The sequence below is a fragment of the Scophthalmus maximus genome, chromosome 11 (assembly GCF_022379125.1).
Source record: "Scophthalmus maximus strain ysfricsl-2021 chromosome 11, ASM2237912v1, whole genome shotgun sequence".
NCBI lineage: Eukaryota > Metazoa > Chordata > Actinopteri > Pleuronectiformes > Scophthalmidae > Scophthalmus > Scophthalmus maximus.
Window position 1 is genome coordinate 13,507,160 of NC_061525.1, and position 18,785 is coordinate 13,525,944.

The 18,785-nt window shown below is 40.4% G+C and overlaps 2 protein-coding genes across 3 annotated transcripts; one reads left to right on the forward strand and one right to left on the reverse strand.

Moving 5' to 3' along the window:
* The first annotated feature begins 1,126 nt into the window (after positions 1 to 1,126).
* On the forward strand, positions 1,127 to 5,468 carry gpr184 (G protein-coupled receptor 184). The gene is made up of 2 exons (XM_035623305.2): positions 1,127 to 1,439; positions 3,828 to 5,468. The coding sequence occupies exon 2, from the start codon at positions 3,870 to 3,872 to the stop codon at positions 4,908 to 4,910; it is 1,041 nt and encodes a 346-aa protein (XP_035479198.2). The 5' UTR covers positions 1,127 to 1,439; positions 3,828 to 3,869; the 3' UTR covers positions 4,911 to 5,468.
* A 1,439-nt stretch (positions 5,469 to 6,907) lies between these two features.
* si:dkey-202l22.3 (7 transmembrane receptor domain-containing protein) lies at positions 6,908 to 15,489 on the reverse strand. Of its 2 annotated transcripts, none has more exons than XM_035623304.2 (4): positions 15,230 to 15,489; positions 9,935 to 10,407; positions 8,835 to 9,232; positions 6,908 to 7,855 (listed from the first exon to the last, which is right to left on the reverse strand). In XM_035623304.2, the coding sequence occupies exons 2-4, from the start codon at positions 10,389 to 10,391 to the stop codon at positions 7,628 to 7,630; spliced, it is 1,083 nt and encodes a 360-aa protein (XP_035479197.2). In that variant the 5' UTR covers positions 10,392 to 10,407; positions 15,230 to 15,489; the 3' UTR covers positions 6,908 to 7,627. The 2 variants fall into 2 exon arrangements, with proteins under 2 accessions (XP_035479197.2, XP_035479196.2); XM_035623303.2 differs by having other exon boundaries at positions 15,235 to 15,487.
* Between the last annotated feature and the right edge of the window lie 3,296 nt (positions 15,490 to 18,785).

An 18,785-nucleotide genomic window follows, 5' to 3' on the forward strand; every position in this document is an offset into this window, starting at 1 on the left:
ATAAATCTGCCCTTTGATCATACTGATCCCTTGTAGCAGGAGTCAGCATAAGATCTGATGTCTGGCCATTGAAAACTACTTATCATAAATACGTTTAGAATTATGGAAGTGCTGTCACCGAAGCCTCACTCTCGTCTTTTTTTCATAGTGATTAAAATGAACTGTCAGCTCAGCTACTATACAGGTACCCACAAACCCATTTGCCCAGCAATTTCCTTTTGCATTTTTTATCAGATTCACCATTAATATTATTTACTGTAGAGCCAGACTCTGAAACACTCACTTTGCCTCTATGGACAGAGAGAAAAAAACATGATGGATGAATAGTGGTGAAGTTAGAAAGCCTCTTATAGATTGTATTTCTATAAGACTAATTTGCAATACAATATTTGGCATTTTCTCTTTCTAGTCTTCCTCTTTCCTTCTCGCTGCTATTTGTGTAGCTGACCTCAGGTATGAATTCCTCCTCAAAAGAAAACACGCAGCATCCACAGCTGCTGTAAATGTTTATTCAACATATTAACAGATTGGTTGCAGACTCCCTTCACAAATTCCATTTTGTAAACATAAAAAGTGACTTGGATACTGCACTGGTACAGGGTTGTTCTGGGTAAAATGTTGTCTCTTTAACCTACACTGTTCCTGTCTGGCACAGAGCTCACAGCATGAAAATCCTGTCTCACCTCACTTCCTTTCCTCATTTTTCTGTTTAACCGTGACACGACTGATAACACAACTTCAGGTTTCTTACACGGAGTCACACTGAGGAGCAACATCTACACTAAGAGAGAAAGATGATAAAGAGAGAGCATTTTCAAATAGGTCAGGAATGCTCTTTAATGATTTATATGTACAATGGTTATCACATGAACAGACTCACACCAATGTGAAAGTCAAATAAGGAAGTTGCGCTTGTGTTTCGTAACTGTATGTCTGCCCACAGAATTTCCATCCCACACAGTTATCAGAAAAAAGGGTTTTTCAAAAAACTGTCTGACCCACATCTGTGGATCTGTTCTACCACAGTTAACGTCTCTCCCCACCCCTGAAGCCTGCTTCATCTGCGCACATGTGGAAAGCCAGACCTCCCTCCTCCAACATGTGTCTTCCCCTTTTTGTACTTGGTCAACCCCTTCTCCACACCCCTCGCTGACATTTCAACTGTGCCTGTCCACGACAAATCATCTCAAGCAGAGCAAAGACAAAACAGCAGGCACGCAGAGAGATTGGCGGATTATTATCATCTGAGAGCGCCATGTTTTACTGGACAGTCTTCGCTGTGTGTGAGCAGCTCTGAAGAGTCTCCTGAAGCTCGTCCTCTGACCCTCCTGGACTGAACTCGGCCGAACCTGAAACAGCTCTGGAATATGTCTGAAACTTTTCACCCAGTGGACATCTTCCCTTTACAATCAAGACACACCTTTTACCAGAAACAACAGGTGAGGTCATTCTTGGTTTCAGTTCAGGATATAAGGTTTCTGAAAATAATACCAGACAGCAAAACTGTTTTTTTGGTTACATTTTTGTGATCACGGTGTTGAATGAGTTAATTCATTTTTTGAAAACTCTTTGCTGGTTTACTTTTATGTTCCTAGTGATCTGCTCTCAAGACAAAAGACGTCATGCTTCAGTTGCAAAAATAATTGGACTAGATGTCTCGGTTCTCCCCAGTGGTGGTTACTTCCACAGGCCGGAGACTGCAGCAGGGAACTGCTTGACAAGAAGATATAGATACATTTCATAAGAACTGGACTAATACACTTTTGAAATGCCGCCTTGTTTGAAAAAAAAAGAAGAAAAAAAAAGGGCTGAAGTTTTTCACTTTTAAAGCCTCACTGGTGACAAGGTGTGTGTAATAACATCTAGGCTTAGTTCAGATGATAATATTAACAAATACCGAGCAAAATTGGCTCAGATGGACGAAAGGACAAGCTGAAGGTTGGACCAGCGGTGTAAAGTAGGCCTGTAGTAGGTCTTTGTGATAGAATATTATGCTCTATTTGTGAAAAATACATATATACAAAACAAAAGTTGAAAACATGTATGCTGGAGAAAGGTGAAAAAAAGAAGCGAAAAGATAAAATGAAACAAACGTTACTGTTGAAGACCTAATATTTGTAAGAGGGAAACACCAACTTGTGTCATAGCAGTCAGACTCATGACTAAATAGCAGCCGATGAATAATTCTGGAACAGATAGATTCATGAATAAGACTTTCCGTTACTACTGTCTGCGTAGTTTCCCAATCCGCATTGTCTCAAGATCTAATGAATAATCCATTAAATCAAACCCATATTCACATGCCTGCAGGCACGATCATGCACAAAAAGACACACACTCATGCAGGCGCACATTATCATTCGCTAAAGGTGGTCTGTCTCTAAATGGCTCCTCCATTATTGAGTTTGGACAGGACAGCCTATCCCTGTCCTGATGATAATGGCATTAGATGCTTCCTGAGCCTGTTAACACACCAGGGCCGAGTCTGCAATAGAACAAAATGTAGTGACGAGACCAACATCAACGGATAAAGAACAAATGTTGAATTTCCTATTGTTGAAATCTCCGACAGAGAGAGAGAAAAAACGACAGCTTAAAATCTACAAATCTAGATAAAATGCTTCAGGTATATACAAAAAGATTTAGCTTATTCTCACCGTGTGGTGAAAACAGTAAAAACACCTGGCACTCTTTTACAGACAATACTGCAATACTGGAAGTATTCCAAAACGCAACAGAATACACACTACAATTAAGTCAGAGCTTTTATATCACAAAAATAGAAAAGAAAAACATATCACTCAAGATAATGTAGTCCCATCAGTAAGTATAATTATGACAGTTGTATGTAAAAAGGTTTTATAAGCTATTTCTCCATTTAAACCTGGATTTTACAGAATATGCATAATTATGGACAGGAAGCAACACAGACGAATATCTGTGATTTGTCTGCCAAACCGGAGGGAATTACACCCACAGCGGCACAGCTCTGTGATGGACCAGGTCAGAATGTGCATCCGGGAAGGAATTAATAATTTAATTCATATTGGATGAAGTTCAAATTGCTCATATAGTGAACATTTAAATCCTCTTTGTCTGGGGCTGGTTCATCAGACATTAAACTGGACCGTCAGTCGGTCTCTGTGAGGCTACATTAAAATTGACTGTTTGTGTCTGACTGGGGGTTGTAAAACTGCACCTGAGCTGTATAAAGCACTGGTTACAGGAAAGTAAAGTAAAATGCAAATGCTTACTGTGTCAGCTCAGTCCCCGCTGCCCCTGCCTGCCGCTCAGAGTCAGACCACTCAGGACCACGAGTGTTACACTTTATCGACGGTTTCATAAAAAGCTGCATTAACATAAAATATCGTGATTGGCTCAGAGTTTTCCACATCTAATTAATCCGGTACTAGGCAGTTGATTCTTAATCCTCTCAATTTCCATAAAACCATGACATTTATGACCAAAAAAAATGCAGGACATGTTTTCTTCATACGGAGCAGTTGAGGCAATGAGGAGAAAGGAGTTGACATCTCAGTTTCCATAAGAACCATGGGTGCACCTGTTCATCATGACAAAGTCTGTAACATTTCTATTGGGAGCCTTTGACTCTACGTCTCGTCTACTCGCTCACTCTATGCTGTAGAGAGAAACTGAAAGAAACACTATTTTCTCTCAACCATGAAATTGGATGGGGTATACAAAATGTCTAAGCTGTACCATGAATTTTAAGATATTGTAGGCATAGGCTGTTGCCTCTGTCAGCTGTACTCATTCAATCTGCAACTTATTTTGTAAAACTTGTTTTTTTCCCCCCATGCTTGCAGGTGAATTTCTAACAGGGTGGGTGGCAGAAAAGTGAGGGGACAATGAACGACACAGTCACACCTCCGCCTACAACCACAGACTCCACCGCAGTGTGTGTTAAAATTGAAAAGAGCGCCATCAGTGACCTACTCATGTCAGTTTACATCCTGGTATTTATTTTTGGATTGATCTTCAACGTGCTGACTCTGGGACCTATTTGGCAACAAGTGCGGCGGCAAAACATTTTGGGCATCTTCCTGCTCAACCTGTCCCTCTCCGACATGCTTTTCCTCTTCACTATGCCCCTCTGGGTCAATTATTACCACCAGGACCACCAATGGAAGCTGGGTGTTATCTCCTGCAGCATAGCTGGCTTCTTCTACTACTCCAACATGTACATCAGCATCTTCCTGCTCTGCTGTATCTCTGTGGACCGTTGCATTGTGGTCACGTTTCCGCTCCGTTCCAAGACCCACCGTACATCACACTACGCCTGGGCACAGTGTGTCGCTGTCTACGTTGTGGTGGTGGTGCTGCACATCATGGTTCTGTTCTATGACAACCTCAAGGATGCCCACGATGACATGAACAGCAATGACCGTTGTTATGAGACTTACCCCATGCAGAAGCCTGTTGCCTTGTTCAACCTGATCAGAGTGGCCATCGGCTTCCTGCTGCCACTGCTGGTGTTGGCGGTGAGCTACTGGAGAGTGCTGGCCACTGTGGGCCAGAGTCCCGGCCTGAGTGCCCAGGCTAAGAGGAAGGTCCGCTTGCTGTCCTTTGGCGTGATTGGGATCTTCTCAATTTGCTTTGCTCCATATCACATTCTCCTGCTCGCACGCTCACTCGTTTTCTATCACAGCGAAAACACACTTCCTGGGGGGAGCTACTGTGAGTTTGAACAAACCATGCACTTCTTCTTCTCGTGCACGCTGGCGCTGTCCAGTCTGAACTGCGTGGTGGACCCTGTGCTGTATGCACTGGTCAGTAACGGGGTCCGTGAGGAGGCGAAACTCTTCTGGAAGAGGAATAGAAGGACACAGGCAGAGAGTTGTGCCCTAGCTTCATCCAACAGAGCAAAGTTAAATAATAATTTAATATGAAACATATGAGGCGACAAGCGCATTCGTATGCATATGTGTGTCTCTGTGTGTGTGTGTGCATGTACATGATTATGCATAATACAGTAGCTGTTTAAAGTCATGTCTGCATCTCCAGTTTTAGCCTGTAAGTAGCAGGAATGCAGGCGTATCTCATAACAACCCTTTGTGTACAATCAGATATTCTTTGAGGGAACAACATTGCCGCCTTTGTCTGTTTTTTTCTCCCTCGTATCCTTACCATTCCCAGGGTGGAATAACATGCATCTTGGAGCTGTGTCATTGGATTGTAATCCCCAGTTCTGCTCTGCCAAGAGTTCCTCAGTGACAGCCACTCCTGCTTTGTGGATGGACACCACTGGAGTTGAAGAGCCCTTGTGTTTTCCCTACAATCTATACAGGGCTGCTGTGATTGTGATTGTGCGACCCAGGTATAGAATTACATTACTGTGATGCATGCCACGAAAAAAGCACTTATTACTGTTGCATGACCATGTTTCCTCAGTGTCTGAACGTCAGTGTTAAATGTAAATGCAAATAAACCAGTGGTTTGATCAGGTGCTCTGGATTTATGTTGTCTTTGTTTATGCAGAAAAAATATGAGATGATCAATGTTGCAGTTGACATTTTAAACACCTCCACAGTGAATGAAGGGCTTAGCAAACGATGAGCACATACACCTGAGAACCAAGCCTCTCTCTGTCTGTGTGTAGGTGTAGGTGTGTTAGAGTGAGAAAGAGAAAGAGAGTTTCATTCTAATTTGAAGTTGAGAGTGAATCAACAACATCAAGGCATTTTAGAACCACAAACCCAAATTAGATATTTGATTTCATCGATTTACCCCCTTAAAAAAAAGTAATATTGTAATATATAGAGATTTATTAGAGATTTTTACAATCCGTAAAAAAAAAAATTCCCTTGAACCTTTGATTTGGAGATGGAAAAACTTCTTCAAACAGACAAGAAATACATATATATATATATATGTACAGAAAAAATCCCACAGAAGATTTTTTGTGACCGGCCTGAAAGTGAAGTGAAACTGGGAATTCTCCCAATTACCAAGTGGTTATTTAACTTGAGAAATGTTTGTCTAGTGTTTTTCACCCTTATTTTAGTTTAGAATGAATGGGGCTCAGCTGGAAAAAAAACTTGATAACAATCATGATAACATGATAGACTTTGTTTGCTCCACAGTCAAATCTGATCCAGTTGAACCCATAAAGTCTTGATAAAGCAAATGAGCTGAGTGTTAAACTCTCGAGGAATAATAACCGAGGAACTGACCTCCTTTCTGAAGAACAAAGCTGGCAGAATGAGCACCAGGGCGAAAATCAAATCGAAGCGAGTTGACTGCAGTCTCAAGGTTCCCTAAGAGAGAAGAGCCAGGGCAAGTTATCTGCTGAGCAACCGACAGCAAAGTAATCTGATAGTTAAGAAGTGACAGTTGGCATACTGTTAGTAGCATTGACTGGAAAGCTGGGCCTTGTTGGGTTGCACTAAAGCTACACTGGGTATTTTAGTTCCTGCCAGTTGGCTGATCGTAGATACTGGGTGTTTTAGTTCAAGTTCCATTAGTGGGCTGAGCGAACAAATGTTGTTTGGCATTTTTCAAAAGGCTGATTGGGTTTATTGATACACTGTGAAACTTTTATAGTGTGTGGTGCAACATTGCAATGATGGCGTCAGAATGGGGACGCTGATCGGGGCCTTTTTTGTTCATGTTCTGAATATTAAATTGATCATTGTGTCGATCTTATTTTTTCCAGACAGAGGCAACGTGATGAGGATTTGTTAGTAAGGTAACATTATTATGAATTTGGCACAGATTAAATGCTACAAACAGGGCTTTTCAGGTGTCTATCGGCCTATGGGTTCAACACAGCTGTACACACAACATACAAACAAACACACAGTTATTTATCTACGTGCACAGATGACACGGAAAGTTAGACTGTGGAGCCAAATAACTGTGGAAAAAAAACACATTGACTGTAAAATAGCAGGTATAGCATGTGTATTTTAATATAGCAAATGTAATATATTGAAGGTGATATGTTGTACAAGAGAGACAGACAATTGATAGAGGATATAAGAAGAAGATTATCAAGCACACACATTTAGTACCAGGAGCAAAATAAAAAAACAAATCCATTCTGTTTTTTTATTCTCTTCTTTTTCCATAATCCATGTCTGCTGAGAAGAGTTCATTGTTTGGTCAGCTCCCTGAAGTCAAGCGTTCACTGTTGAACTATAACCAGGCCCTGTAACTATTGTAACCATCCCTGGTGTCAGCATCCATCTTAAGTCTACTACAGAGCCCCTGAGCCAAAGAGTCTGTTCAGGCTGCAGCTGGCCTTCTTAAAGCTGCAGGATCTGCTTATTGTCGACACCAGCAGCTCGGCCTTCCAAGAAAAGCACAGGGATCCCGAAGGATGGCTTAATCTTCCTCACCATAGAAATAAACAGTCTGCAGTCTGGACTTGATCTGCATCTTTACCTGGTAGTATTAGATGACATTATTTAGACCTACCTCTGGTGACACTGTACAAGAGAGGGCTGAATGTCTTGAAGTCACACAGGAAATTGGAGGACGTTGGTTTAAATGTATGTTGAGAAGCTGTCGTGTTTTTATTAACATCCATGTTAAGGGTGCAGGATGGGACTCTTCATGCCTGGAGCTGCTAAAGTAGAAGGATCGCAGCAGGCACGGCTCGAAATCAGCTCCCGGACGTGCCTCTCTCCACCATTGCCCTGTGATGTTTGCGGCAAGGACAGAGGTAGCCTTTCAGGTGCATGCGCACCTTGCTGTGCAGTGAGGCGTAGATGAATGGGTTGTAACACGCAGAGCTCATAGCTACTAAATGGCAGCAGATTTGTAGGACGTTTATGTAGCGTTTCCCTATGATGTGGAAGTCTGGGTCCAGGTCCAGCAACAGGTTCAAGACCTAAACAATGACATGGGAACACTTGTAACTGCCCTGATATTGTGATTAAAATAGATTCCTATTAGTTATTTACTCCATGAGGCAACTTAGGCTTTAAAACCTAATTTCCAGCTATAATAAAGCTATAGTAAACAACATTTGAACAATACTCATTTTGTCATGTTTGACTAATCATAAAAAATGCCATAAGTGCGATTCATACATGGGCACGCACAAGCCTTTTAGGACTTGCAAATGTATCTTCAATCGAGACACTGAGACACTGCCACAATGTGTGAATCTGTTTGCAAGGAGTGCCTGCAAAACAAAAAACAATGTAAAGCCTGCCCTCAATCTCAATCTGTTTGCATGGCTCATTGTGGATGCAATGTTGGTTCTGTAAACACAATTTCCTGATGATGAGCTTCTGTGCCCAATGATGTATCAAATGTAATCATCTCATGAGATTAATAGCTTTTTTTTTAATCACTTCTCTGCTGTCAAGTTTATAATTTTCTATACCATTCAGAGGTGTTACAACAGGGAGGGCAAAGCAAGTGATTGCCTGGGGGCACCAGGCGGGGGGCTGAGAGGGGCTCCCCAAGAATGAATGATTATGTTAGTCCACAGAAACAGTTTTGTGAGAACCCTGTTAAATTCCATGATCAGCTGTGCAGAGGACCATGCAACGACACACATGTTTGGAAACTCCCTAATGAGGCCCCAGGCCACTAGCATGCATTACATTTGAGAGGTGTGGTTGAAGACCAGAATGTCTAAATGCATGTGTCTGGTGAGCCTGGAAGGGTGTTGGGGTTTTCTCTAAAAAAAAAAGTTGGTTTGATTCAAAGCAGATTCCCTCTAGCAGATACGTGTAAAGTTTCCTCCTAATCCTCTGCCATATAGAGATCTTCCGCAGATTCTGCTGAACTGAACGGTTCAGATAAGAAGGGGTTGCAGTTTGACTTTGAATCTAGATCTAACATAGTGTGAGACTCACCTGTACAGGCAGCCAACACAGGGCGAAGGCCAGCACTGAGGCCACCAGCAAAGAAAAGGTCTTCCTCCTCCTTTGGCTCCAGCGCTGTTGGCTGTTAGATGGCTCCCCAGGTATTGAATAGCGTTTTAGGCTGATAGTGATGGCACAGTAGGATACACTGACTGACAGCAGCGGGATCATATAGGAGGCTATGAGAATGAAGCAGGAATAGAGCAGCCGCAGATTGCCACTGTTTGGCCAGAATTCCTCACACACTACCAAGTCGATTCCACTCGGTCGCAGGTCCAGGTAGCGTGTGTAGAGAGACGGAGGCGCCGCCAGGGCCAGAGACAAAAGCCATACACCCAGAGTCACTGCACCACACCCCCACACAGAAATCCTCCTCCGTACTGGGTGTGCTGAGACAGAGAGGAAATAAATACACACCTTGTATACAACAGGTAAAAGCATCAAAGCAATACACCCGTTAAATCCACAATCCTCCACCTAGAGGGTTTAAAGAAGACATTTTGACCATCACATTGATATAGAAGTGTTACACCCCTTACTCGCTGATGAAAGAAGTACATTCGTAAGTAAATCCTGCATTAAAGATCCTACTTAAAAGTAAAAGAGCAAGTATTAGCAGCAAACTGTTGTTAAAATAATAAAGTAAAAGTATTTGTTTGGTCCCTCTGACTAATACAGTATATACATACATATTACTGTAACTGTTGTAGCTGCTGGAAGTGGAGATAGTTTTAATTGCTTAAAATTTATACAGTTTTAAGTCTCGGGACACCAGATACATCTGAAGGGTTGTGTGATGATTAGGGGGAGTAGGTTATGTTCTAATACACAAATCTGCTTTGAGCTTTTTTAAAAATTTAATTTAAACATTTACCAAAATGAAAAACATATACCAAGTTTAAAGGCAAATAACACTATTTTGTGGAGTTTGTTTAAAAGCTTGTTATATTGTTGTTTGGTGTAAAATTTAAATGTGGAGTGGAAGAATAAATAGCATGAATTGAAAAATGCTCAGGTAAAGTACCTCAAAATTGTACTAAAGCTCAGCAGTTGATTAAACGTACGTAGTAACTTCCAACCCGTGCCCTTACCTACAACAACATAGCGGTCAACAGCGATGGCAGTGAGCGAAAGTGCTGATGCAAACACCGTGGCACATTGCAGCAAGGGGACCAGGTGGCACAGGGGTCTCCCAAAAGCCCAGCCACGGCTGTCGAAGGCATAAGACACAGTCAGTGGAACACAGCTCAAGCACATCAGCAGGTCTCCTGCTGCCAAGTTACCGATGAAAAAGTTGGTGGCATTGTGGAGCTTCTTGTCAGCCAAGATGCAAGCCAACAGGATGGAGTTCCCAACACCAGCCACGGCCACTACAAGGCCGTAGAGAGGTAGGAAGAGAGGTCTGAAACGTAGAAGAAGCTCCATGCCTACAAACATGTCCAGGGGGTCGCTGTGGTTTAGCTCTTTGCTTTTATACACTTCTAGTCTTTCTTCTCCTGTTTCGTGGCTGGTGTTTCCGGTGACACTCAAATCCATGAAAATATCCATGTCTCTGCAGACCAACCTAAACATAAAGGATAACATAATCAATAATAAACCAATAATGGGGATAATGGGATTCTATAGCTTGGTTAATCGATACATGCACGACACACGTTCTTAGGGAATTGACTGAACCACAGTGTCACTGATATTGCTGATGTCCGTGACACTTGATTGATCGTGTTTAGAGATTCATTCTCAGTTTCTAGTTGACTTTTCATTATCAATGCAAATATAGTTCACAATATCATTTCATATTAGAACGGGATTTACTAGTCCAGTTGATGAAAACAAGAATAACGTTGGTATGCTCTTTCTGTTGCGGTAGATTATTTTCTCACTTAATTTTTTGATAACCTGAACAACACAAGTCAAATTCTATTCACCTCTACTGTACTGCTGTAGAGCAACACAAATGTAAGTTTCACTACCTGCTGCTCAGATAAAAGTGACAGCATGGATAGATGGCACAAGCCCTTTAAATGTTCACCGGAAAAACAAGTTAAAGTGCAACAGCAAACCATTTGGGATTTGGGTAGGAAATACTCATTGGCAAGGATAAGGTAGCTATAGTGTGTCTCTCTCATATGAAAGAATGTGATAATTTGGGGGATTTTTATGAATTTCAGGCAGCCATTTAGTTGCAAACTGGCACATTTCAAATTATGCTGAATCGACTATTAGCAGTTTCCAGTGTACCCATGTATATGTCACTAAATCATTTAGATATTAAAGATAATTTAAAATCATGATAATTTTCAATAGAAATTCTGGAGTTGTCTCTCTGAACCCATTCTAGACTTTTACCCGTGATAAAAATTGAAGTTTATAACATCCCCGGGAACTGTGTGTCACACTGAAAGCAAAAATATGTCACCTCACTCAACATCATTGCATCACACCTCTCCAGTTCTAAAATCATTAAACTGCATGATGTTTTCTCTGGGTCCTGGCAGCTGCTCTCTGACAGTGAATGATAATGATCCTACAGAATGAGGGAGAATGTTTGTTCCACTTAGGCTAATCCTCACAAGAATGTCATACATCCCTAATTCGTCCGGGTATTTTTTATTGTTTATTCAGTTTTATTTCAAGATACTGAATCCCATACACTGCTCTTTTTTAAAAAATCCTCTGGGAAGTGGTAAGGATCTATCATACATTGGAATGCTATGGGCATTCAAAGGTCTGTGTGGAAATGCAGTTGAAAGTGCATGTTGATTGAGAAGTCTATCAACAAGGTTTGTTCATGTATATGGATTTGAAAGTGCACTTCCTGTTTTGAAGCCAACTCTCTACTGTTGTTATCTTGCTACTATCCACCAGCACATGAACCTAGTATCTCCAACCGTCTGGGTTGACCAAGTTAAAATTCTTAATTTGGACACAAATTGTGTGCTGGTTTCTGTAAACAGTTTTATAATGAGCTTTATTGGCCTGCCATATTTTTAATTGAGGACTAGATGTGGAACATAAATCAACAATAACAACTAATTAAAATTAAAATAGGCATGAATACATTTGTTCACAAATTGATTACGATGTAAACACATGGACTAATTTACAAAGTATTTAATATTTAAATGGCCAATAAAAATTCATTATAAAGATGAACTATCAATACATCAATAAATAGTTTACAAAAACACCATGCAATATGAATGAGTACATCATTTAAAAATGTAGTGCTGTATGATTTGTGAATAGGAATATGCAAGCAGGCATCTATCTATCTATCTATCTATCTACCTATCTATCAATCTGTCGGTAAGGCAAACTAAGTCTGGATGATTTCATTTCATGGAGTTTAGGATTACTGAGAAATCAAAATTGAATTATTCATGCATTAATAAGGCCCTGTTCAGGGACTTGTTATTTAAATACATCTCGCATGATGCCATCACAAGTTGACAGCTCTCTATTCAGGTGTGAATGAACCCCAAGACGATGATCATGCTAATTGCAGAAACTGAATAAATGCAGATGTTTGTAGGGCGAGATGGGTCACTTAATAGTTAATTATCTGGGTATTATAATAATGTGTCATTGTATGCAGGTCTGTACCCAATACACAGTGGGATATTTTAGGCGAATATTTTAGACAGTGCTATGGTGTATATCAGGATGTGTTTTGTGGATGTGACAAATTAAAAATGGATTTACGCAGGTTCAGGTTTGCCGTGGAGCTTTTTCAATAAAGGTGGTGAAAGCTGAGATTTTCCATCTCATCACTGTGAGAATAAGTGATCCAAATAGTTCATAAAATATTTCGCAGATGGTTCCACCGCAGGGATTCCATGCGTTAAACACATCCGGGGCAATCACTTTGAAGAGCATACTGGCAATATCACATGTCCAATTTAAATCCTGTTAGTAACCATTACTTGCTCAGCATCACTTCTCGTCGTGTCTAGCTTCTGTCATTTGCAGACGGTATTGTGTCTTTGGTTTCTAATTTCTTTGTCCATAATCAACAGCAGGAATAGGTTTTCTGATCCCATCTGGCTTCACGCCGTACTTGATCTGACCACTTGGAAGAAACCCACCCTTGCCTAGTAACGCTGTTACCATGGCCTTTGTATAAACCAAAGGCAGCTAATTTGTGATACGTGATGAGAATTGAGAACCCTCAAAATGCAAAACAGGAAGGACGACTCTCTCCCACCCCATTTTCCTGCTCTCTCCTCCTGTCTGTCTAAACCTTCACTTTATTTGTTCTCTCTGACTCTGACATTTCCTAATCTGAGCACTCTGTGTCAATCTCGGATTGCCATCATCCTGAGGCTGCAGAGGCATCTGAAAAGAGCTGTGGGCAAACAAATTAAGTCAACGTTGATTAGATGCAATTCTGATGAAGTGACTTAACGGTATCGCTCATTATCTGAGTGGGAAATATAGGAGGTCTGATCATGTTGATATGCATTATTGCCATGCAAAATGTAAAGTGGTTTTAGTGCAGATACTACAGCAGACAATGGTCACTCTACAGCACACGCACATGTAATATAACACATTTCTGTCTCTCTACACTGCCATCAACACGACTGGGATGTTTTATATGAACTGCAATGTTATGAACGTATGAACCAGATACTGGGTAAATTTAGGTTTCATAAACTAGGTGATTTAGGTGTTTTTTCAAAGTCAACCTGAAGTTTGACACTGCAGTGCGGATGTCTTTCTGCAGGGCAAATGATCGACTCCTGGCTCAATGTCATTATCTCCTGCTGACCCTTTCATTAAGGTCAAAACCTCTCTAACAGCATCAGCACTGCCAAGGAAAAACTCAACACAATTTAAGATGAGCAAACACATAGATACACATTTGAACAACTGCAGGCAATATAAAAATCAGCAGATAAGGTTTGAAGGTTAGCTGTGTTAGGTTGAATGCCAGTAAGCAGCAACAAAGCGTTGCCCACCAGTCAAGAATCTTTTACGGTTCTTGATGCTGCCGGGTAGGAGTGTGCATCTATGTATTCCCTTATGGAGAGGAGCAAATTCTTACTTTTGGCAATAGCATTCAAAAATGCAAGGAGCGTCAGATGTTTTACCCTTCATCTGTGTTGTAGGGTGTCTTCAGGGTGTGATTTTCTAATTACCCAGTTTATCAATGCTGCTGTTTGACTTTCGACTCTGCACCATTCCCCTTTGGTCATCTGGCAAGCTGCACAGAGACTCCCCGAGTCACAGAGAGCCAGAACATTGTTACATTATTTCCTTTGTATTGATAATGACATCCTTTGTGTGGGCTAAGACACAGAAACATCTAAGATTGATCATGAAATATTTAAAGATGTGTGACTAGAATGGAACTCAGTGGTGTGCATAACTTCACCGAGGCCTAACAGTCCCCTTAAATTCATTGAAGCCACACCCAATGACACACACTCAGGCACCTAAATATGCCTGTTTTCCAGGAAAAATAATTCCTGGATCCTCCCCTTTTTCTAGAACCACAACCAAATTGAATGAGTTCTTTGCTTGCCCCACATTTCCATCAAGTTTCATGGAAATCCAGTCAGAAGTTTTTGCATAATCCTGCTGATAATAAAAAAACACCACCAACCAACCACCAAACAACCAAACAAACCAACAGGGGCAGAAGCAGTAACTGCTTGGCTGAGGTAATTATAAGTGAAAAAGTGAAAATTATTTTTTTCCTTACATGATTACTGCCTAAATAAAGTAGTATCTCATATTTCTAATGTATGTATATACATTCCCAGCATGCATGTGCCTGAATATGTAACACAAAGTACCCAACTAACCAACAGGCTACAGAATAACTGTTAAGATATTTCGTAAAATGTGATCATTTTGTATAAGACAAAATAAAAACACAACTGCACATAATGCAACCTGTAATTACGAAAGATACCATTTTATTATTAGCTTTCAGGACTGATCAGACCTCCTGCGTGCAGCTTCAGTTTGAACACAGATGCTTTGGTGCTCAGCTATTATTGAATAGCCTCACATCTCAAAGGACTGAATGTCAGACCTCCAAAGCTGACAAATGCTCTTAATTGACATTGATCCAAAGTCTGGACTACATTTTTTTGGCAGCGATTGTAATTAATCTAAGTAATTAGATTAAAATCTTTCCCCATCAGGCGTTTGTTGATTTTGGAGATAATATTTGTGAATCAAAGAACTGAATGGTAACTGATAAAACTTCTAATTAGAAAATTATGCAAATAACACTTTATAGTCAATTGTTCAGCATTATTCAGCAACAAACTTATAGTACATACATTTGAACATTTGCATGTTGTTGCTATGTCTTTGCGTGTCCTTTCTTGTGTAAATCTATAAATGTCAGTGCATGCAGTGAATCATACCTTACCTGTGCAGATGGAGACACTGAGAAAATCCTGTTGTGGTCTCCCTTCGGTCCAGCGAATGAGCTTGTTTTCTTCTCCTTTTTCTTTGTCACGTTTCTTCAACTGTTTATTTTTCTTGTTACAGATCTTAAATTTCTAGGTAGATAGGCTTTCCTGCAGGTTCTATGAAACGCTGCAGTCAGGCAGACATGGTGTTGTCTCACTCGGCACTGAGTGAGAGTGACAGAGGGAGGGAGAAAGAAAAGGGACCCGAGTAACCTCTTTCCCTCAATTCCTCACAAGCTGTGCCTCCTCCTACCCATTCTTCTTTATGTTGTCTGCATTAACACACTTTCACCCTTCACATGTGTACACAAAAAACACTTTTGCTTGCTGCACCTGTGCTACCCGCCCTGCAGAGCGAGGGTAACCCATTCTCTTGTGCTTTATTTGGTGTTTGAAAATCTCGATTTCCTGCAGTCTCCAAGGAATGAGGGAGAAAACGAGTAACCGTATAAATCATATTTACTGTTTTGTCTCCAGGGAGAGAAGAAAGAAGAGAATATCCACCTGTTGCAGCATAAAAGGATTTTATATTCTTTTAAATTACAGATGCACACCCGAATGGGCAGGGTGCATACAAGTGAGCAAGACGTCGGCTGAAATACACCTGCATTACTTACCAATTAATAACAGAAATGTTATTATATAAATCACCTCTAAGCACAAAAGCTTATTTTTCAGTATTAAAAATAACCACAGTGCTATAATCTATTGTATTGTCACCATCCTACCAATTTACCCTTGCACTGTTCTAGTCTGAAGACCGAAAACCGCGACGCAAACATCCATGTTCTCATACTGCCATTCAAGATGATTAAATCGCGATACCCCAACCTCACATACTGGCAGCCTGTTGACCTGTTATTACTATGCTATTGCAACAAACTCATGTTATATTTCAAATTAAATACTTTAACATATGTAAATCATTGTTATTATTATTATTCTATGCTAAGTAAGGGCATTGCTGCATTTCATAGTCTTCCATGTGTCACATGACGATTGGGTCAAATCATGATTGAATTTTTACATCTGTGGTAAAGGTTAAGCTAGTTTGATTAGCCCACAATCATACCCTGAGGCAGATCCCTGGGTACATTGGGTCAGCAGTGTGGGAATTTATTACCCCCTAGTGTTGAGATTGTTTTTCAACTATCAGCTATACCTGCACCTCTCTCTCTCTTTCTTTCTTTCTCTCACTCTCTCTCACACACACACACACACACACACACACACTCTCTCTCTCTCTCTCTCTCTCTCTGTCTCTCTCTCTCTCTCTCTCTGTCTCTCTCTCTTTCTCTCTCTCTCTCACTCTCACACTCTGATAAAGGCTGCTTCTTAGCACCATCATTGTTGAACACTGAACACATAATGGCGATGATCTCACACTTGAGCTCAGAAATTTCCTCCGCAGATTCTTTTCACCTGTTTCACAACACATCAGTTGGTGGGGGAGCAATTCAATACGAGACGGACCACTCAATAGAATCCTTGCAAACCTGAGAAAAGGCTGAAGATGTGGATTGCTATTTCAAAGGAAATCTATACCTGTAAGAGCCTGTAAGAAAATTAAAGGTTTTTATTGGTTTCTCTAGCTACTGTGAAAAAAAGAGGATTGAAAAGGAAGGGGCATTCAAGAGATTTTCAGCAGCAGGTCTTGATGATGAATGGCAAAAATTGTCAAAAGTGCATAAAAGTGCACATTTGACAACCATAAAATGGTCAAACATTTTATCCTTAAACCAACTCTACGTCTTGTCTTCAATCCCCTTCCATTCCATTTGATTTATGTCTGTAAACATTTTAATGACTTTCCCCCTGGACTGAATTATAATTATGGTCCCTGATATAAGCAAAAGATTTTAGCATTCAGTCATTGAGGCCCAGTTGACATTTATTAAACCTTGTTATTGGTGTGTCACAGCTATCTCTGTAATTGGTCGCTCAACTGTGAAATTACTTCTATGTCTTATTTGTAAAGGTTTATTAATTATATATATCTATAGATGTTTGAGAGTGTGTATGCATGCAAGTGCCTGTGTGTGTATTGAACTTTAATCCTGATAATAATTGGATTTGGGCTTTAGGAAATTCTGATTCAAAATGTGCAGCTATCAACCACTCCTGCACCTGTCATTTATGGTTTTCAAATTCACTCTTTAATTATTCGGATATTATCTTATACATCTATAATCAATATTTTACAACCATCATCTGATTCTGCAGCTCCTGTTGGCTTTATGGAGTTTTATACTTAGGTTCAGCTAATTTTTTAGATGCTGCGTCCACAGCTTTGAACAAAGTTCTGATTCACAAATATTTAGTCTGTTGGACTTCTAAAATCAAAGCCTTTCTATTATATATTGAATAGTGTTACTCCTTTGGGCCTAGAGTAGTTATTCCAAAGAAGCACCTGAGATGTTTAAAAGGAAACATCTCTTTTTTCTTTAACAATACAATGAATTTGAGAAGCTTAGGCAGTAGAGTTTAATGTACAGTACTTACAGTACCTCATGTACTATGATCTGACTTCGTCTGCTGCTTATTCCTACTCTATTTTAAATTTACAATAAAAAACGGATTATTTCACAGTGTGTTGAATTTTTGATTTTGATTACAACTGAAATGAATGTTTTGAGGGTGGAGCAGCACAGCATGTGTGCCTCACTAAATGTCACAGTCTGTTAAGTGTGGACTCAGCTCAGTGCCCCTTAAGGACACCTTAAGCAACTAACAGTCCTGGTAGATTAGCTTGACTTCACACCCCATCTTGGCTCTGACCTCCATATGTATGTACAGTGGACCACTTTCGTGCTCTCAGACTTTTCGACCCTTCTTTGTATGAGCCACCCTCCAGTGAGGAAATGCTGAATAGATGGAAGCAAGGAAGAGATGAGGCAGAGAGAGAACTGAGGTGACCATGTGAAGGGGATCCGTATTTAGTGTGAAAGCAGAGGGTTGGTGCTTTTAGTGTATCAAACTAGGATACTCTCGATTTTAGCAAAAAGTATGAAAAAGTGCTTTTAGCGATCATAGTTCAGGGTATGTATTCAGGAGACTTGATTGAAAATAAGAAGACAGTGCAGACAAAACAGAGTGTGTGAGAGCATATGTTTATAGAAACAAAAGATGAAGCAAAATGGCTGCTCCATTTGCGTGGTGACAGCAAATATTGCAAGAGCAGCAAAAACTAAGCGACAACTGCAAAAGTTTTTTTTTCTATCTCTAAATAGTAGACACTTTCAGAGGTTGCGCTGTGATTTAAATGGCTTGCGTTTTTTTCAGGTATGAAACCACGCTCAGTGTGCTGAACAACACCTGCGTTAATATTTCAAAAGGCAGGGAGGAGACAGATATTTTGTGTTTGAGAACTATTATGGTTTCACATTTTTGTTAGCTCAGGCACAATTTGCCGCTATTTGTTCTTGCCTGGCATATCAACGGTCGGTTGGGACATCTCGGATTTACAGGACTCAAGGCCTCAGCAAAGAAACGTCTTATCATATTGCCC

Excerpts from the sequence above, each read along its gene's own strand:
- gpr184 (XM_035623305.2), top strand. The coding sequence starts at position 3,870 with ATGAACGACACAGTCACACCTCCGCCTACAACCACAGACTCCACCGCA.
- si:dkey-202l22.3 (XM_035623304.2), bottom strand. The coding sequence starts at position 10,391 with ATGGATATTTTCATGGATTTGAGTGTCACCGGAAACACCAGCCACGAA. Across the intron at positions 9,233-9,934 it reads TGACCGCTATGTTGTTGTAG|CACACCCAGTACGGAGGAGG; the intron begins GTAAGGGCACGG and ends TCTCTGTCTCAG. Across the intron at positions 7,856-8,834 it reads TGTGTTGGCTGCCTGTACAG|GTCTTGAACCTGTTGCTGGA; the intron begins GTGAGTCTCACA and ends GTCATTGTTTAG.